The 22020-nt window shown below is 39.0% G+C and overlaps 1 protein-coding gene and 1 pseudogene across 1 annotated transcript in view; both read right to left on the reverse strand.

The window, feature by feature from the left end:
• Positions 1 to 22020, reverse strand: part of ATP11C (ATPase, class VI, type 11C) — a 130762-nt gene that overhangs the window by 36666 nt on the left and 72076 nt on the right. The window contains exons 16-23 of the mRNA XM_014528816.1: positions 21118 to 21189; positions 18938 to 19011; positions 17132 to 17235; positions 16525 to 16706; positions 13942 to 14205; positions 9678 to 9852; positions 2839 to 2941; positions 1271 to 1416 (exon numbers count right to left, since the gene is read on the reverse strand). Coding sequence (XP_014384302.1) covers positions 1271 to 1416; positions 2839 to 2941; positions 9678 to 9852; positions 13942 to 14205; positions 16525 to 16706; positions 17132 to 17235; positions 18938 to 19011; positions 21118 to 21189 — 1120 coding nt within the window. The remainder of the gene's footprint in view (positions 1 to 1270; positions 1417 to 2838; positions 2942 to 9677; positions 9853 to 13941; positions 14206 to 16524; positions 16707 to 17131; positions 17236 to 18937; positions 19012 to 21117; positions 21190 to 22020) is intronic.
• On the reverse strand, positions 13379 to 13774 carry LOC102258488 (annotated as a pseudogene).

Genomic DNA, 22020 nt, shown 5'->3' on the forward strand with positions numbered 1-22020 from the left:
ATAATAGAATCAGGGGCATAGAAAGGGAGTGGACTGACTATTTTTGGGGGGGAAAGGGGTGTGGGGGTGCGGGAAGAGACTGGACAAAAATTGTACACCTATGGATGAGGACAGTGGAGGGGTAAGGGTAGAGGGTGGGGTGGGAACCATGTGGAGGGGAGCTATGGGGGGAAAAAAGAGGAACAACTGTAATAATGTGAACAATAAAGAATTAATTTTAAAAAAAGAAAAATTTAATTTCACAGAAACGTTTTCTGTAAATATTACAGTAATTTCAAATTTATACTGAATAGTGTTAGTAAATGTATGCATTCACCAGTCACCACGAGTAAAATGCACACAGCTGAGGCGTGGATTAGCACACTTTAGAACATTGCTGGCACACATTAAAAATGCTGCAGAGCCCTGAGCCCTGGCTGGTGTGGTAAGTGGTGAGAGCATTGTCCTGGGCAATGGGTTCGATTTCCAGTCAAGGGCACATACCTGGGTTACAGGTTCACTCCCCACCCCCAGGTCAGGGCATCTGCAGGAGGCAAGCAGTCCACAATGTCTCTGTCTCTCTCCCCTTCCCTCCCTCCCTCCCACTTTCTATGAAAAACAATGGAAAAAATATCCTCAGGTGAGGATTAAAAAATAAAAAACTGCTGTAGAAAGTCACACCATAACGAAATACCACCTGCAATACAGTGGGATCATGTGTTAATCATTCATCAAACATTGTTTACGAGCAATGACTCTTAGATTTAAATATGTAGACTATAGTTGTAGATATGTAATATTTATGACAGCAAAATGACTACAGTGTTTTTTTCCAGCACATGGCCTATTCGCTAAAATTTGTTAAAAATAAGTTAACTAACAAAAAAACACCACATCCTGTTAATTTAATATAAGCAACTCTTGGTTAAAAGCATTTTAAAATTAAAAGGGGGTTAATTTTCACATATGACATACAGACTGGAAATTTTGTCTGTTAAATCAGAAGTTGGTTAAATTGAAGTTCGCAAACTTGAGGGTTTACTGCACTATGAATAGGTACATTTTATTGTATTTAAACTATACTCCAAGAAATTTGACTTAAAATTTCATCTCAAATCTCTTGCATTAAAATAAATTTCTGGTTTCCAATACCATAAATAGATGTTTTGCTGTCTACAAACTTCAGTATGAAGACAGCAAAAGAAACATGGAAAGAGGAGGAAAAACACTATGACTAAATTGAGCTGGATTAAGTAGTCTTAAATTAAATTGCAAATACTTGATCACATACCTTATAGAAGAAATACTGTACAAGGTGTGCTATTCTCACATAATATAGATGTCCATGACCCAATAGCAATTTCTTTAAATGTTTAAACTTTGGAACAGAATAATCGCTATTTCTGGATGCTTGGCGACCTTCTTTGCCTTTAATACCTAAAAAAAGAAAATCTCTATAGGGTGAGTATTTTATAGAATAAACAAGCCCTGGACTTAGTATTTTCAACTTCCTTATGTGTTATAGCTCAGTTGTATAGTTTAGCTTAGTGTTATTTAACCAAAAAGTGCTTTCTTTAACAATCTCAATGAGAATTACCAATAAGTAGTAAAACTAAGTGTAATTGATAATTACCTATTTATAACACAATATACAACAATTAAATAGAATAATTATTTAATCATTATAAGGCAAAATTATCCTGAGAAAAAATTAAATCTGAAAGTTACTTTAAAGCCACTTAGTGCTTAATTGTGCATGGCACTAGACCGGGTACAATATTAAAGCAAATCAGAGACCTGGGGTTTATGGTCTAGGACAGTGATGGCGAACCTTTTGAGCTCGGCATGTCAGCATTTTGAAAAACCCTAACTTAACTCTGGTGCCGTGTTACATATAGAAATTTTTTGATATTTGCAACCATAGTAAAACAAAGATTTATATTTTTGATATTTATTTTATATATTTAAATGCTATTTAACAAAGAAAAATCAACCAAAAAAATGAGTTCGCGTGTCACCTCTGACACACGTGTCACAGGTTCGCCATCACTGGTCTAGGAGCTCAAAACTGAAAACTTACAATGAGACAGTGAAGTTCTTTCACTGAATGAAACTCTCAGTAGTAGCCCAAGTTTCTCTGAGCTCAAGCTGCTTTAGGCCATTTCCACACTGGATAACCATTGAGTAGAACTAAGAGTTCCACACAACATATGGCTACTTTCAAATGAAAAGAATTTGGGAATCCAAACTGCAGTACAATAATTCCCAAGATACTAATTCCATTGTTTCTCCCCCTTCAAAAACAACAACAACAACTTGCTGGGGTGTTAGGATTGTTGCCTACCAAGAGCCTGATAAGGGGAAAAAGGTACAGGCTGTAGAAAAGCCATTTTTACATGCTAACATATAAATTAAACACTACAGCCCAAACCACCCATAAATAACTCCATATGGAAAACCAGCCAAGCAATGATCATTTCTTAGTACCAAACAGTTAAGTATCTCAAAAGACAGTGCAGCAACATAAGGAGGCAATCTGGCCAGGAGTGGAAAATCAATAAAATTTCCTTCATTATGTCAAAGTGAGATCAATTGTGCTGCCAGTAAGTTTGGGAAATTCATTTTACTTGGATCATATAAAAAAATTCTCAACTTTGTATTTCTACATTCCCCCCAGAAATAGGACTTTGGGATGGACATAGTGCATGGTCAAATGACAACCTTCATTCAATTAACAATTATTATACCAAAATTTGAATTCAGTATGAGCAACCAAAATAAATCTCTAGAATATAGGACCACTCTACCTAAAAGCAATACTGATACCTTACAGCTGCCATCTCATTAGATGTTTCTTACCTATTCCCACATGGGATTCCAAGATCATACTAACATCATTGGCACCATCACCTATTGACAGTGTTATTGGGCTCCCTTTTAAATTCTTCACCATTCTGACAATCTAAACATTAAATACAAAAGAGGTATAAAAAAGGTCAAAGCCGAAAATGAGATTGTACTACATTAGGGTTAGATGCCTCATTCACACTTGTAAATTTTGGCCTTGCAAATAGAAAGGGAGTGTGTGCATATATGTGCAATAGTCTCGAATCTCAGAGGCAGAAGAACACAGCTTTTCAAAATATAATACTAAGGAGACTTTGATTTTGGGTGGTGAACACACAATACAATATACAGATGATGTATTATACAATACAATATACAGATGATGTATTATACAATTGGATACCTTAATGCTATATAATTTTATTAGCCAATGTTACCCCAATAAAGCCAATAAAAAAGAAAAAATATAATACCAGTGCGCACTTGTTTCTAGTTCTGTGAATGTATGAATGTCAAAATCCCTGCCTCTTATCTATATTAGAGGACAACTTGTTTCCCTCTTTTGTCATAGCTTCATGTGTCTTTTCATATCAGTGCTGAACGTGTGGCAGTAGAGACCAGAAAGCTGATTTGGGGTATCATGCATAGGGCTACCAGAACAAAAGTGGGAAGTGAGAGGACAATGTTTTGGGGAACCTCTCCCTCTCCCCTCCCTGCTGACACTCTCCCTTGTTGCATCCCAACCCTTATCCCGAGGGACTTTTCTGACATTAAATTATTGCACTCTGCCGAAACCGGTTTGGCTCAGTGGATAGAGCGTCGGCCTGCGGACTGAAAGGTCCCAGGTTCGATTCCGGTCAAGGGCATGTACCTGGGTTGCGGGCACATCCCCAGTAGGAGATGTGCAGGAGGCAGCTGATCGATGTTTCTCTCTCATCGATGTTTCTAACTCTCTATCTCTCTCCCTTCCTCTCTGTAAAAAATCAATAAAATATATTTAAAAAATTATTGCACTCATCTAGCTGCCAACTAAATTTGTCCCACTGCCCAATATGATTTCATCTTTCCTATAGGTAGCTGCATTTTATTTTTTAAAAATATTTTTATTGATTTCAGAGAGGAAAGGAGAGAGAAAGAGAGATAGAAACATCAATGATGAGAGAGACTCATTGATCAGCTGCATCCTGCATGTCCCCTGCTGGGGATCAAACACTTCCCAGGCAAATTTCCTTGACTAGAATTGAACCCGGGACCCTTCAGTCTGCAGGCCGATGCTCTATCCACTGAGCCAAACCAGCTAGGGCGGTAGCTGCATTTTAAAGGGGGACATCTTAAAGGTGGTGAAATTTGCAGAAGCTATCTGAGATATGTGTAAAAAGCCTGTCACTGTTCCTTGAGTGTCTCTTCAAGGTGTTGATGACAGAGTGTAGCTCAATGCTGTGTTCATGGTAGGTACTGAATAAAATAAATCTGGTGGAGTTACTTGTGAGAAGTGTATTCGGTAAACAGCTGTCCTCTCACCCTATGTTTTAGATAATGACTGCTTTATGTGTCAACCCTCAAAACCCCTGGGAATCTAGTAGCTTTTAGAAGTTTAGCCCTGACTGGTTTGGCTCAGTGGATAGAGCATCGGCCTGCAGACTGAAGGGCCCCAGGTTCGATTCCTGTCAAGGGCATGTACCTTGGTTGCAGGCACATCCCCAGTAGGGAGTGTGCAGGAGGCAGCTGATCAATGTTTCTCTCTCATCGATGCTTCTAACTCTCTATCCCTCCTTTCCTCTCTGTCAAAAATCAACTCTCTCATCGCTTCTAACTCTCTATCCCTCCTTTCCTCTCTGTCAAAAATCAATAAAATATATTAAAAAATAAAAGTTTATATAATCCAGCAGTCAAATAATGTCTTGCAAAAATTATGTCCTCATAATCGCTTTCAATAGTTAACATAAATAAAATCCATTTTTAAACTATGTTTTTATTGATTTTTAGAAAGGAAGAGGGATAGAGCGGTAGAAACATCAATGAGAGAGAAACAGCAACATCGATTGGCTGCCTTCTGCATGCCCCCTACTGGGGATCGAGCCATCAACCCGGGTTTGTGCCCTGACCAGGAATCGAACCTCTGGTACCTTCTTGGTTCCTGGGTCGATGCCCAACCACTGAGAGACACTGGTAGGGCAATTCATTTTAAACACAACTGAAGTAATTAAAAATAATTTATATACACCAACCCACAGTATTTTCTTTAAAAAAAAAATCAGTCAGGTTTTATTCAGTATTAAATAGTATACCCCCAAATCCACATCCAATTCAATTTAACTAAAAAATGGTGGTACTGTGAAATGCCAGCTTTCTGCCAATCCTTCTCATTTGGGTTCATTTAAAAAGCTTTATAAGACTGTCAGAAATTATCAGTAAGTCAAAGACAAAATTAAAGAACCCAAACTAAATTGATTTTTTATGGGCTACAATACTCATTAAACTAATTGCACTTCTTATACTAAGTGCAGTAATGATTTGCACCTCAAGGAAGAAAAACTACAGCCAGGAAAGGTAATGAAATTATCAAAGGTGACAGCTTCCACATAAAAAAATAGATTAAAAACAATAAAGCTTGTCCTTGTGGGAAGTAAAGGATATATGGTCACACACTATGAAATAATGACAGATTTATGGATTAACATTAATTTTCTTTTTCTGGGACCCAGGTCACCTGGATTAAGAATTTCTCTTCAGCCATAGCTGGTTTGGCTCAGTGGATAAAGCGTTGGCCTGCGGAATGAAGGGTCCCAGGTTCGATTCTGGTCAAGGGCACATTCCCGGGTTGCCAACTCAATCCCCAGTAGGAAGCATGCAGGAGGCAGCCGATCAATGATTCTCTCTCATCACTGATATTTCTATCTCTCTCTCCCTCTCCCTTCCTCTCTGAAATCTATAAAATTAAAAAAAAAACTAAAAAAGAATTTCTCTTCAATCTCTAGGATAGCTTCATGAAAAAGAAATCAATTTACCAAAAGTGATTTATTTCTCAACTATAACTTCATATAATTTAAAGTGCAAAGCAATATACAAATACCAAAAAAAAGATACAAGGCTTGGTCACACACCTTAAAAAGCATATGATGAAAAAAAAGTATATGATGAAGTAGCAGAGATAGGGAATGAATCAAGAATATTAGATAATCCAATTAAGAAACAACACTATGCGATCATCTGTACAAGGGAATATATAACACAAATGTCATCTAAGTCACCCACATAAGAAAACCTATGACCATAGAGAAGGAAGAGGACACTATATGCCACAGTGATCAGGAATAATTTTACATAAGAGTGATTTGATATCAATCATAATAGATTGGTAAGTTTTGCATTGATGGGGAAAAGGGGGTTGGAGTATGCCAGAGAAAGAAAATATCATGTTCTAAGACATACAGCCAGGTAAATACAGCATATGCTCAGAAAATAGATCTGGCTTGAGCAAATCAATGAGTTTCCATATAGGGGAGATACCAGGTACACCTGGGGCCAGATCAACAGGGAGTGATATTCTGAGTGGCAGTAGGGTACAAGAACAGAAAGAAAAAGTAAAACTGCAGGCAAAAAGAAGTTAGGTGGCTAGTTATAGCTGCCGTTCAATTAGTTGTTAAAAGCCTAGACCTGAAAAGTAATGGAAAGAAAGGAATAGATGGAAACGACAATGATGTTCTAGAAAACAGACAGAATTCAGTGACTGAAACCATATGGTAAAGCATGGGGGAAGTCAACAGAGATTTCAACATTTTAAATCTAGAAAACTGGAAGTATAGTGAGTTCAGTAATCTATATATATAAAAAGCCAGAGAATGGAATGCCGTAATGACTGGAACGACCAGTCACTATGATGCCCACTATGGCCAGCAAATCGGGGGGTGAAGCTGGCTGGCCAACCTCCTGCGGGCCCTCCCCCCGGCTGCCCAACCTCCTATGCCCTGTCTCTCTCTCAGGCCAGCAGCCCCAATCGGCCTGCCACCTGCCCGCTGTCATGGTGGCCTGGTGGTGAGGGAAGAAGGAGTGGGGGAAGCAGAGAACCACGCAGTGGAAGGGTGCCGACAATGGCAGCGGTGGCATCCAGCATCCATTCCTTCCACACCCGGCCAGGCGACCGTCGCCTCCTCTCCAACCCAGCCCTGATTGGCATGGCCTCGATCAGTCCTGATCACCAGCCAGACCTAGGGACACCACCCATGCATGAATTTTGTGCACCAGGCCTCTAGTATGGAATAAAAAAAGACCCCGAGTAGCCGCAGCTATTCCCCAAATCCTGAGAAAGAAGTACAAAGTAGGAAGGATCTCAATACCAGATGTCAAGTTATACTAAAAGGCCACGGTTCTCAAAACTGCCTGGTACTAGCACAAGAACAGACATGTATACCAATGGAACAGAACAGAGAACCCAGAAATCGACCCAAGCCACTATGCTCAATTAATATTTGACAAAGAAGGCAAAAGCATACACTAGATTCAAGGGCAATCTTCCACCATCTCCTCCTCCCGACAGGCCCGGCCCCGATCTGCCGACTGGACCCCACCTATGCACGAATTCATGCACTGGGCCTCTAGTAGATATAGAAAAAGACAAGAAAAATGATAGTTGGGCTCTAGTGAAGGGTGAGTTGAGGTGATAATGGCACACCCAAGATGTGTTCAATAAGAAGCTACAGAAATAAAGTTAAACCCAAAGATTGGAGAAGTGACTTGAAAATCACCCACATGGCCATGACAGATAAGTAGGTGATAGCCCAGAAGTGACTATAGAAAGAGAAATAAAACAGAATGAGGATTGCACCACAGGGAGCTCCATATTCTGGGTGGGAGAATTAGCATGTGGTCAGGAATACAGACACCAGCCTGGGCAATGGAATCAAAACCCAGGTAAGCAACTTGAGCAACGATTGTGATTGTGGGGGGGGGGTATTGCTTCTTACTAAATGGACAGATATTTTTGGATCCTTTTCTGGCAGGATGTGCTTCCCCATATGGGGCTAACCAGGGCTCTGAGAGTTGAGCAAAAAAGACAAGCACCTGACTGTGGTGGGAATTGAGAGTGAGAAGAAAGTAGAGAGAGACAATGTCTTCAATTAAGATGGGCATGTGCCGTAACCGGTTTGGCTCAGTGGATAGAGCATCGGCCTGCAGACTTAAGGGTCCCGGGTTTGATTCTGGTCAAGGGCATGTACCTTGGTTGCAGGCACATCCCCAGTACGGGGTGTGCAGGAGGCAGCTGATCAATGTTTCTCTCTCATTGATGTTTCTAACTCTCTATCCCTCTCCCTTCCTCTCTGTAAAAAATCAATAAAATATTTAAAAAGAAGATGGGCATGCGTGTGCATGCATGTGTGAGGTAGAGGGCAGGTTATATGTAAAGGAGAAGCCAAAGACAGTCCTCCCCTGCATTTAGAGTAAGTAGCTGAAGAATCTGAAGAAGCAAGCCTAACACATATGAAAGAATGCCGTGTGTGTAGCAGTGAAAAAGTATGTCACTGAGACTCTAAAGTTCCTTGGACCCAGTGAGTACAAGAAAGTAAGGTGAAGCAGATCAATGTGGGATGGAGGAGCTGAAAAAGACAGCATATGGGAGTGGGCTTGAAATGGGTTTTATTGAGTATACTTTTTGTTAGACAAAGAGCAATTCTGAGAGAATCCCAGATGAGGAAATGATATGAGAAGAGCTTGGAAGTTGGCAAGCGCACAGCATGTTGGAAGCACACAAAAGGGGAACAATTCACACTGGATATGGGAATTATGGTGGACCCAAGGGTCAACAGGGTAAGCCCACATTGAGTCATCTGTCCTTCCTCCTAAGAGACTAGGAAACTACTGAAAGTGCTGGAGCAAGAATATATGATGAGAGAGGTAGTGTTTTAACAAGATTAATTTGGGAGTGTGGGGAAAGAGATTAAAGGGGGAATTGTGAAAACAAGGAGACCAAATCAAATAGTCTCTGTGTAAAGTCGTTAGGGCTTAGACTGGGCTAGAGGTGAAAGGTTTAAAAAGATGGCACCAAAATGAGAGCTATGACAAAAGGTAGAATCAACAGGACATAGTGCCTATATATGGAGTGAAGGAGAAGAGCAGGGTCAGAGGTACTTTGGAGACTTAGAACGCAAAAGAAAAAAATGGCATTGGTAATAGGAATAATAAAGATATAAAATAAACTGGCCTGAAGGAGAAAATTGTAAGATCTGTTTTGAACACTAAAATTTAATGTGACAGTGGGGAATCCATATGGAGCTGTCGAGCAGGCAGCTAGAAATATGAGACATAATGAAAAGGAAAAATCAAGACCAGAGAAAACTGATAATTAGGGGAAAGACAGAAGATGAAACAAAATAAAAAGACACTAGATTGCCAAGTAGCGGGGGAAAGTCAGGACTGTGAACCATCATAGAAACCAAGGGAGGAATTTTAAGGAGATATAATTGATAGTGTCAACTGCAGCAAAGAACTGAGGAGGAGAATGAAAGATAGCATGATGGATTTGGCTAGGAGGTCATTGCTCTCCTCCAGGCGATCCAACAGAGCAAGATGAGAAGAAAGAACACATGGGACCAGGGTAGGCAGCAGGCACCAATCATTCATTAGAGAAGTTCGGAAGGTGAGGGACTGGACAGCCAGCTTGAGGGAACAACAACGCTGGTTTAATTCAAATCGGTGGGAAGACTCCTGACTTTGACCACAAAGAGGTTGATGCCAAGGAAGATGTAATAACGTAATAATGGCCCGTAAAAGAAGAAACAAATTAAAAGTAAAGTGAACATATGCACGTGTAAGTAGAAGTCCCCAGAACAGAACATTAACTAATATCCAGTTACCTGTGCTTTCTGCAATGGTGCCATCCGGCAGCAGAGCACTGCAGTGCACTTCATACAAATTTGTACGAAAATGCTTTTGTAATTGTTAGAACTGGAGTCATGATTAGAATTTAATATGAGTGATAATGTGGAGCCATCAATGATTAATCCATATTCCTGTTGTTCTGTCCATGCTCTGAAAATAAAAAAATAATGCTGTATTTGAATCTATTATACAATTCTATTTAGGAACCTTATTTCTTTTAAACTATAAGAAGGAGGATCTCCCATAAATCATCATCAATCTGATTCCTAAACCTATACATTCTAAAGAAAAAACTGCCTCTAATAAAGGCACATCAGAGACTTTCATCACATGTTTGAGACTCAAGCTGCCTATATAAATAACATTAAGTTCTAAATGGGATAAAAATAATGGACATTTAGTGGTCAGTCTCTATAAGAAACCGAAGGCGAATTTGGGAAATTACAGATCAAACTCTGATATAAAGACAAATCATTAGTCAATCTAAAAACTTCTTAACAATATAAGTAAAAGACAAAATGGCTTTGGGGTATACAGTCACAGAAGACCTTTTCCTAATATTTTTGCCTGAATGACATAAACTATCAGTAAACCAGGCTTCTCAAATGTGATGGAGTACCTAAAATATATGGTGTTCATTAAAGAATACCATACAACAATATATGTTCATTAAATAAGTATCATTTTATACTTGATTAATGTTCTCAGCCATAGCCTTCCCATTAGAATCATCTGAGCAGTTTTAAAAAATTGCCCATGTGCCCTAGCTGGTTTGGCTCAGTGGATAGAGCGCTGGCCTGCAGATTGAAGGGTCCCAGGTTCTTTTCCAGTTAAGGGAATATGCCGGGGTATCAGGCTCGATCCTCAGTAGGGGGCATGCAGGAGGCAGCTGATGAATGATTCTCTCTCATCACTGATGTTTCTATCTCTCTCTCCCTCTCCCTTTATCTCTGAAATCAATAAAAATATATTTAATAAAAATAAAATAAAAAATTGCCCATTACGTGAGGACTATCCCCAGATAAATTAAATCAGAGTATCTTGGGCAGGGCTCAGTTACATATACTGTATTAATACTTTAAAAAGCTCTTCAGGTGATTCTCATGCATAGCCAGGAAAGAAAAATGTAACCAGTGCCAAGTATTTAAGAAAAACATATGAGGGTAAAACTTACAACTGAGAAAATTCTACCAATTAACATGTCTTTATTTTTTTTACAATGAAGAAAAAACAATGATTAGTCAATGTTAGCTCAGGAAATTTGGGTGCTATTTGAGAACCACTGCAGTGAATTAGACACAGCTGGATCTCATCATTATAAATTCACTTGTCTAACTTGATGCTTCTCAAAGTTTAATGTTAAAAGAATCTTGTCAAAATTTCTGGGAATCTTGTAGATTCTGATTGAATAGGTTTGGGGTGGGACATGGGATTTTATATTTCTAACAAGCTTCTGGTGGTAATGGAGATGCTGTTCTATGGACCAAACTTTGAGTAGTGAGAGCCTAATATGCCTCATCTATCCTTTATGCCATATTTCTTTGTTGTATATTGCTAACACCATAATATTTTGTACATATCCATATTTTGCTTCATAATTTAACGACCATTTTTTCACTCACTAAAGAGATATCATTCATGTGTTCACCTTCTTTGCTCCCCTACCCACAGAGCAGACTTAATATACAGAAAACAGTGACTCAATAATCAATCAAGCAATATTTGTAAACATCAATTATATACAATGAAAAGAATTATTAATTACTCTTTCCTTGTAGAACAGAAAATCTCATTGGGATGACAAAAGCATACATGATAGACTATAACCAACCAAACAAGATATTAAATAGTCACTATCCAGTGATTGGGAAAATAAATACACAGGAAGAATAGTGGGTTCTTTGTGAGGTGTGATATCTGAAATGGACCTTGAAAGACAGGGCAGAAAGTGGTGTGTGGAGAGAATGTATCCTGCACTAGGAAAGCAAAATGAAAATGTCACTTGAGGCCTTTGGTGCAAACTGATTCTGTGGGTAATGGAGAACCACTTAAGGTTTCTGAGCAGGGACAAGATATAGGCAGTACTTCACATTTAAGGACCACTTGTCTGGCAGAGGGGCTTAAGGGACTTGAGGCATGGGTTGCTACAAAATTTGCTGTGGAGCACCGGTGGTGAAAATGAGAACATGAATAAGGCTTGGTGGCTGATCTAAAGTGGAAGGGACAAAGAAGCAGAAGCTGGCAGAAGTGATTCTAGGTCTGCCATCTATGTAACCTGGGGAAAGACTGTACCCGCACAACTCCAAACAGATGAGCCAGGAAGAGGAAATGTTCTGAGCTGAGAAGTGAAGGGTTCCATAAGCCCTGGCTCTTATAAAAGTGCTCCAGAGCTGCTGAATGGTGCTATGAACTGAATTGTGTCCCCTACCATGTCCTATTTTGAAACCCTAACCCTCAATGTGGTGGTATTTGGAGATGGAGTCTTTGGGAGATACTTAGGTTTAAATAAATTCATAAGGGTGGGGTCCTTATAAGAAGAGACACCAGAGCTTCCCCCCTCTCTGCAATGTAAGGACACAGTGTAAAGGCAGCTTTCTGCAAGCTAGAAAGAGGGACCATACCAGCTATGAGAAATTAGTTTCCACTGGATAAGCTAACCAGTCTATGGTATTTTGATATGGTAGCCCAAGCAGACTAAGACAAATGGAAAAGTAAAATGCTTGTAATTTTGACTGCCTTTAATAAGTATCATTTGGTTAAAGGAAGAAAACTTTAATCATAAAAACCTGTTTATTCTCATTGATGCCCAAATACCAGAAGAAAAACTGCTGTTTTAGAATTGACCATAGCCTCATGAATGTGTGGTATTCATTTCTAAAGTTGGTTTAAACAATGGAGATGAAGATGACAATATAGTAGAGTTGTTAAAGATATAGCATGGACTCTGGAATTGGATAGACTTATTCCACCTCAAAGCCTTAGTTTCCCTATCTGTAAGTTGAAGAAAATAAGATTGCCTTACTAGTTTGTAGTGAAGATTAAATGAGAATAATTATATAAAGTGCTTAACACTGTTCCTGGAACAAAGGGGGTGCTCAAGAAATGAAAAACAGTATTATCTAGGGGTCTTTGAATTTAGTGTAAGCACATCCTAAAGAGGAAATCAATTTCCTTATAGCCAAGGTAAATTCCAATAATTGCTTCAGACAAGGCTAAGCCCTAGTCAATGATAATTCTAGAAAAATATATCATTGAATTATTGTGGATCAGTGGCTTTCCTTGAGATCCGAGGGTTCCACAGTTCTTCATAAGCAGCTAGTTGAAAGCAGAATCCAAGTGTCCATGTCAACAAGAATTTGGTTACCTTTGGAATTCTGTGGCATGAAAATCAACACAGAAAATGGCTCCAGGGTCTCAAAATATATGGAAACTATTACAGAGATCAGTTTTATTACATTCAGTTTAATAGACTGTGAAAAGATGTATTTTTTTATTAACATGGACCAGGCCAGACTATCAATGCTAAATACCCAGGCCCTAAATATCGAGAAACTGAACTAGTTTCATAAACCTTGAGAAGTGCATGGTTTTCTTTTAAACTAGAGGTAGGAAGTACCAAATAATTTCAACTGGGCCATTAGCCACATCCCCAGGGAATGCTGTGTGTGTTTTTTAATTACTCAAAAAAGCTTCATTTTTAAATTTATTTAGCTTTCTGACTCTGTGCTTGTGCCTTCAACACTTTCACAACGATTTTCTGCTCCTCAATAAGGAAAGCACGCTTGATCCTGTCACGGACACATTTAGTACACATGGATCCACTATAGGCCCTGCTGATGTGTTTTTTTGTTTTAGACAACCTCATTAGAACTTTAGGCCTCACAACACAAATTCTGAGAAGTCGGCCTGGGCACATACCACATGCAGATTTTGGTGCTTTCCCAACCTTCTTGGTATAAAGGTAAACAATTCTATTACCAGGGGTTCAGGACAGTCTCGTTTTGTTAGAGGCGGTATTGTAGGACAGCCTCCGAATGTATGTCAAATGCTGGACCATGGTGAATACCTAAACTAAAGTCACCATCCCCGGAAGAGCCCTCAGGGAATGTTTTTAATTTATAAGGATAAAATACCTGCAAACAAAGAATGATAAGTAAAAAAACAGAGCCTTCTGCATAAAAAGCTGTGATTTATATCTGTACCAATGCCTAAATATAAGAAACTGATGCACTTTCTTACTTTTTAAGGCTTCTAGTACTTTTAGGAAATTCATGGAGCAACTTCTTACGGTATTCTATCAACAATTCATGTAATCGATCTTCTTTCCTTTCACTTTCTTCAATGGTTTTTGTGGTCAATTCTAAGAGCTCAGTGCTGGTTTGGAAAAGGCGGCAGGCATAGCAGGTGGATTTGGCTGTCTCCATCTTATCCCCAGTAAGCACCCAGACTTTCAGACCTGCTGCATGCAGAGCTTCAATGGTCTCAGCTGCTTGATCTTGTAGCCTGAGAACACAAAGGAAAACTCATTATCCTCAAAAATTCCCAACAGAGATTCTGCAAGAAGGCTTGTTAAAGAGAATATTTTTACAATACACAGCATTTCTGGAGTCCTGACATGTTATCACAGTTGGTTTTCTTATGTATCCTCTACTCTGAGAGTGTTCTCTCTGGCACAGTTTTACTTATTAAAGTGAATTTCAAAGAATGAGGTTTGGACAAATTCATGACATCTCTTGATATAACTGATATCCTATGGCAGAAGTGAGAATCAGCATTCTTAGCTAAAATATTCAGAAACTCACCAAGCATTCTTATTCATTGTCACTTTAGCATATTAAATTTTATATTATGTCTCACCACACAGATACTTAACATGGTTTAAAACAGAAAGGGCCAAAGACATTCAAATAAGATATTGAGGGAAGTTAGTGAATATCATCCCTGAGGAGCTTTAAGAACAGAAAAGCCAACCATCCTGAAAGAGAATCCTATATAATAAAAGAAAAATATGCAAATTAACCATCCCTCTGCTACACTCAAGCCACACCCACAAGCCAATCAGGAGCAAGTATGCAAATTAACCCAACTAAGATGGCAGTGGCCATGGAGCTGGAGCGAGCAGGAGGCTTGGGTTGCCCATGGTGATGGAGGAACCCAAGCTTCCTGTCTGCCCTGGCAGGCCTGGGCTCTGCTAAAGGCTACAAAGTTTCAATTATAGAAGATAAATAAATCCCAGGGAAAAAAAGAAAGAAAAAAAGGAGAGGCTGGGAGCTTGAGTCGCCAGGGGGCATGGCAAGCCTGAAAACAGTGCTCAGCTCCTCACCCAGGCTGGCCAGGCACCCCAGTGGGACCCCCATCTTGATTTGGGACACCCTTCAGGGCAAACCAGCCGGCCCCCACCCGTGCACCAGGCCTCTATCCTATTTAATAAAAGGGTAATATGCAAATTGACCCTAACAGCAGAATGACTGGGAATGACTGGTCACTATGACACACACTGACCACCAGGGGGCAGATGCTCAATGCAGAAGCTGTCCCCTGGTGGTCAGTGTGCTCCCACAGGGAGAGCTCTCCTCAGTCACAAGCCAGGCTAATGGCTGCCAGCACAGCAGTGATGGCGGGAGCCTCTCCCGCCTCCTCAGCAGCGCTAAGGTTGTCTGACCGCAGCTTAGGCCTGTTCCCCGCTGGCAAGTGGACATCCCCTGAGGGCTCCCGGGCTGCCAGAGGGATGTCTGACTGCCAACTTAGGCCCGATCCCCCAGAGAGTGGGCTAAGCCAGCAGGTGGACATCCCTCGAGGGGTCCCAGACTGCGAGAGGGCACAGGCCGGGCTGAGGGACCCCCCCCTCCCCAAGTGCACAAATTTTTGTGCACCGGGCCTCTAGTTTAAGCATAATTCTGAAAGGCAGGAATAAAAGAAGAATGATACTTTCTTTGATTCCTTTTGTCAAGAGAATAAAAATGAAATTAAACTAAATGGATTTCATTAGAATTGCAGTACCTTCCAATATGGCTAAATATATGTTTGTAACTTTGTTTGGTTGTCTCAACAATTGGGCATTTATAATTTCTAAAAATCTCTTCCAATATTAAGTCTAAAACTTGTTGGAGCCCTATAATTATGTCTGTCAGAGCTCAGCCTATATAATTAAAGTAAATCATTTTAAAGTATGCAAAAACAAGCTCTAGTCTGTTAAACCAGGTTAGAATGAGCTCTCATGTTATTTGCTCTACCTTGAAATTTCCTTTCAGCTTATCTCTGTCAAAAGTTTACTTATTCTTGTCCGGCTGGTATGGCTAAGTGGTTGAGCATCAACCTATGAACCAGGAGGTCACAGCTCAATTCCTGGTCAGGGCACATGCCCAGGTTGCGAGCTTGATCCCCAGTAAGGGGCATGCAGGAGGCAGCCAATCAATGTTTCTCTCTCATCATTGATGTTTCTCTCTCTCTCTTCCTCTCCATTCCTCTGTGAAATTAATAAAAATATATTTTAAAAAATTTTACCCATTCTACCAGGCACTAATTCAGCTTAAATGATGTCTTCAGCACAAAGCGCCCTATGCCTAGTAAGACTATTTCATAAATATCTGCATAAATAAATGAATGGCTTAGTAAGTATTCAAAAGACCTTAAAGATGACAGAGTCATCTTCTAACTCACAAATAATTAACTTAATAATCATTCCCATGAATAGTTCACAATCTGGTGTGTAGACAAAGCAAAATCAAAGATTTCAAAATTTGAGATTAAATTACTAATCTGAACAGATACCACCCTAAATGACTGGTCATTAAAATAACAAGAATATTATATTCTAGTTACTTGTCTTCCACTGCAGTGGCTCCAATTAAATTCATGTTTGTCTCAATATCATCAAAAATTGTTTCCAATTTTTCTTCTCTCTGTTGTAAGGCCATTTTTGCCTCTACGAGCTGTCTGTCAATTCTTTCATAATCATCTGGAGGAATTTCTTTGAAGGCTACACAAAGTGTCCGATACCCATCCTAGAAGCAAAGTAGGAGATCTCTAGTTATCTAAATAATAACAGGGGGGAAAAAACACATTTTCTTTAAGTACTCTTACTTTACCAAACAAAGAGAAATTCTGATATATTTTTAGTTTTAAAAAAAGAACAAATTACAACTAAAAAGGTAACATTCAATTAAGTTCAAAATAACAAAATATCTCTGGGGGCAAAAAAAAACCCCACAGAACATAATACATTCTTGAAAAGTCTTTAAAGCTCCAAATTCTGAAGAGAAACTTGCTCTAGAAAAATGTTTTATATTAAAATATGGTAAACACTATTACTAAAGCCCCAATTCTGAAAATAAACCATAAAGAGAAGCTAAAATTCACTTAAACAGATATTTAAATAAGTCATTTCCATCATTTCTCTATTTCTTGGGGGGTTAGAGTGAAGGCTCACCATTGAAGTTCGTTCCACATGGGCTTTGGTTGACTCAATGTTATGATTATGCACCCTGGGGAAAATTGCTGAGTCGGCACCTTTACAAAAGAGAAGTATGCCTCCTAAAATAAAAAACCAAAGTAGTCGACTTAGAATTTTAAGCCTTGTACTGGGACTTTAATAACATTGAATGATTAGGGTGGATATTCTCACTCAGCTGTTATGTATCCTGAGCCTGCCTTGAAATGCTCACCCAAATGGAATGAGACATCTTGACCTTTGCATTGTCAGGACAACATTCACCATCTCTTAAGACCGATATGGACATAAGTAATAACTCAGAGTTTACAACATGCACCTCTGTTAAAATATACTTCCTTCTAGTGAATCATGAAAGTCTATGCTTGTGTCAAGTGCATCTGAATTATCTTGGAAAATGTTGTCAGCCATGGTCTAAAGAGCACCTGTGGCATCTACTGATGTCAAGGACCAAACTTAATCTCAAACAAGGTAAACTCATTTTAAATAAACTATATAAATTAGCTTTTAAAACAGTGGCTTGACGGTTTTTACCAGAAACTTGAGACTAGCTTTGTAGAAGACAGTTGAGAATACATTGTACTTAGTAGCACAAGTAAAGGTTTATATCAGTCCATGCACTCAGGAAAGTAGTAATAGTTGAGCATAACGATAAACACTTCATCCTTATAAGGCAAAATGCTAAGTCCAACAAGTTAAAAAATAACAGTATTGCTCAGAGGTTAAGGCCCTTGGCATACCACTTCCCCAGATATCTCACCATTTGCAGTAGAATGCATATGTGCATGGGCACAGGTAAAAACAGCAAGTATTTAAAATGTTTGTTTGTTTTTTCATTTTCTCTCACACATCCAATTTGTGTAAAAGTCACAAAGCAAATTGTACATTAACATAATTAAATCATTTTCATTTGCAGTCACACCAAAAAGTATGAATAAAGTGGGATACATTCCCTCAAGAGTCTGTCTGTATCTTCCTATTCTCACATTCAGGAATTTGCAACAGATTTAATACTAAAAAGTAAATTACTAGAAAATTAATCAAGGATATTTTGAAAAAACCACCCAGAGACAGACACATGCACATACACAAACACAAATAGATACAGAGGTTTCTGAGAGCCCCCAAATGAAGCATTCTCATGAGTCTTGCTGAATTCGAACAGAAGATATCTTGACCACCATGGCTCCTCCCAAAGATACGGGGGAACCCTGGGATGATGGCACTGGTTCCCTTGCAAGCAAAGGGCAAGCTTTTTGACTGTCAAAGAGGCCAGAGTGCTGAAGTAAAATTACAATGCTCTTTCATATTAGGCTGGCCATTAGTTATCTCTAGCTCACCAGCGTCCAGGGAGTGTAAACCAATGGGGAATGAGGAAGGTCAGGGAGGGATAACCAGCAACTCTACACTCAAGGACTTTACGGCTAGTAATTGCAAACCCCACAATCGTACTGAGCTATTGCATGTAGACATTATTGGTGATTGGTCAGTACCCAGAACAAAAAAGTCACCCTTTCAGTTCCTATTTGGACAACCATGACTGAGTAGAGCTCAGTTTCCAAGAAAAGGCATACACTGTCATACCAGGGGTTCTACCAATGACAATTTGACAAGCGAATACATGTGCTTACTTATATAAATACATGAAGGCCTATATGAAGCTACTGCTTGATATGTTAGGTAATCATATACTACTACATTTAATGTTTTTTTTCTTGAAATTGTTGATTAAATATAAATCTAAAATGGAAAAAGAGAAAAAGTTATTTTTTCAAAAATGCATACCTTCTTTAGTCTGCACAATAACACTCATACGACGGCGGACAGAATCAAAGTTTAAGGTGTGAAGAAGTTCATACCTTTATGAGAAGAAAAATGAGAAAAGTAAAATACCTAGACCATACTGGGAAAAATAAATCACAAGAGAAATATCTTAAGATATTTAAACATCTTTAATGAACCAAGCTCTTCTCTTTGGGTAAGGGGTGCTAGTTATGTGTACAACTGGGGATTTTTACTGTGTTTTTTAAATGTCTCTGCATTTAGAGCATGCTGTCAGAGGATACCATTGTTGGTGAGGGGTATCTGTATCTTCTCATTATATTACCTAAAATGTAAGGAGTGAGCAACTATATAGGAATAGGGGACAAAAAGATGTCCCACCGAGCCATATCTGAAGGGATCTAGAAATAGTCTCACCCTGACAATTATTTCAATCATCTATGGAATGTCTAATATGTGTCAGGCACAGTGCTAGGTGCTAGAAAATAGACAGGAATCTCCTCAGACCCTTCCCTCAAAGGGCTCCTCATATGATAAGGCAATCAGAGGGTAAAGTAATAAGATTACTTTCCAGTCTGCCAAAAACTGTAATAAATAAAGGAACTCATAGGGGAGATGTGAGTGTGCAGAATGAAGACATCCGAAGGAAGGCTTCCTGGAAATAGTTGTACCTGAGTTGTGTTCTCTAGAAGTGTTATGATGAAGAAAGAGTAGCATGGCATTCTGAGTAGAGGGAAGAGTATGTGCAAAGGCACAAGAGTATGATTACATATGGACCATGGTTGGAATATACAGTAGTTCACTAAGGCTTGACATCTAATTGATAGGGGAAGAGTAAGGACTCTAAGCAGGGGCTGGGAAATGAGAACATTGTGGGCCACAGATTTGATATTTTATCCTAAGAGCAATAGAAATCCACTGAAAGGTTTAAACAGTGGAATGATATGATCAGATCTGTGTATGAATGGTTGAGCTATATTAATCAAATGAAATGATGCACAAGGGTAAAAATATGAGTTAAATATTTTAAAAATGTAAGATTTTTTTTAAAATAAACAATTTGGAGACAAGCATTTGTCCTAAAAATATCACAAAGCTTGTTTTTGATGGGAGGGAGGAGGTCATTATTTGAGGATATGTGTGTGTAAAACATAAACATGTAGTATTTCACTTGGTGTTGGCCAAGATGGGGGCACTGGTTGCAAACTGGTTAGAATCTGGACAGATGATGACTCTGGGTTCTTGGCAGTCAGGCCAAAGAGCCTTCCTCTGGTTTCTGAGCATCCCGCCCTAAAGGTGCATCTACATGTATTACAGGGTGTGAGATGGGTCTCATGAGATGTTAGGGGCCAGAATGTAAGTCAGGTAATTATATTTCAACTTCAGATGAAGGACTTCAAATTAATCATAGAGCCTAATTCAAATCTGCCGTTAAGCTAAAGTGGCTTTGTTCCTTGAGGTCTCCATAGGGGAAGACACTGATGCATTAGAATACTTGCCCCAAGGCTTAACCCTGATCATCTAGAACAGTGGTTCTCAACCTTCCTAATGCTGCGATCCTTTGAATTTAATACAGTTCCTCATGTTGTGGTGACCCCCAATTTCATTGTTACAAATTGAACATAATTAAAGCATAGTGATTAATCACAAAAAAATATGTAATTATATATGTGTTTTCCGATGGTCTTAGGCAACCCCTGTGAAAGGGTCATTTGACCCCCAAAGGGGTCGCGACCCACAGGTTGAGAACCGCTGATCTAGACCAAGACAAAGCTTCTAACACCAAAGCTGCCATGTTTGGCTAGGCTTGAAATCCCAGAGTTATTGGTTGGGTTCTGGAAATAAAGTTTTATGCATGTTCACTGATTTTTCTTGCAGCATGTGTTGGAGAGCAGAAATGGTATTTTAATTTCTGAAAGGAAGTCCAGGCAGACTCTCATTCAGGCTACTGGATCCATATGTGAACCAAACTGGAATCATTCCCACATCAAATCTCAGTTTCTGCCATTCTATGAAAAAAATAACTTTCTCCTCCTCCAACTACATTTACATAAAACTCTAAACTGGGAGAACAGAGTCCTACACTTGTAGATGCAATCAGTTTCCTTTGCTGCCCTTACTATATTCAGTTAAGGTGGACTGTGGGATTAAGGTGTGACAAACAAACACACAGTGCTACTTACTCTTCTATTTCTTGTCTTTGGTTCTCTATTCTGATATGGCCATTCTGAGTTCCTAAAAATGTGAACCCATACCTGTCAAAAACAATAAAAAAGACATTTGTATATCTCTAAAGAATGATTCCTTTCCTTTGCACTGGGGTTACTTGTAATCTTTTATTGTTTTCTTCTCTTTCATATGATATCAATCTATAATCTTCCCTTTACTGGCTGAAATGATAACACAGCAAATCAATGAACAGTCACAAATTGTAACCAAAAATGAGGCAATTTGTAAATCCAATTCTGTAACTAACACACTGCGTGACCTTTTAGTCACTTAATTATCTTGGCCCTCATGGGTCAAACGGGACCATCTTTACCAAATGATGTCAAAATTGCTGGGAGCACTTCAGATATAACATGTGTTGTACAAAAAGTGGCCACTGTTATGATATGAAAAATATAACATGAACATTTAGACTTCTGGCTGGTATGCATAAATAGTAATACAGTGGGGCCTTGACTTACGAGTGTCCCGACTAACGAGTCTTTTGAGATACCAGCTGTCTCTCCGGCGATTTTTTGCATTGAGTTGATAGAGTAATTTGAGTTAACGAGCTCCTTAACGAGCTCGGTCTCAGAACGAATTAAACTCGTAAGTCAAGGCCCCACTGTACAAGTTACACCTATGCATTACTATTTTCTTTTTGCTCTTAATTGGTTAGGGTTTGGGAATTTTTCCTAAACTTTCAGATTAAGGAGTCTGACTTTTTACTAAAGAATAACTATATTTACAAGATAAGGTTACTGAAGCAAACAGAGAGAAAAAAATAACTCCTGTCCTGTGATTTCACTTTCTCAGGACAAGTATAGAAAGTGCTTCATTTTTTTTCACTCTTCAAAAATGCTAATGTATTTCTCAAC

The sequence above is a fragment of the Myotis brandtii genome, unplaced genomic scaffold (assembly GCF_000412655.1).
Source record: "Myotis brandtii unplaced genomic scaffold, ASM41265v1 scaffold654, whole genome shotgun sequence".
Lineage (NCBI taxonomy): Eukaryota > Metazoa > Chordata > Mammalia > Chiroptera > Vespertilionidae > Myotis > Myotis brandtii.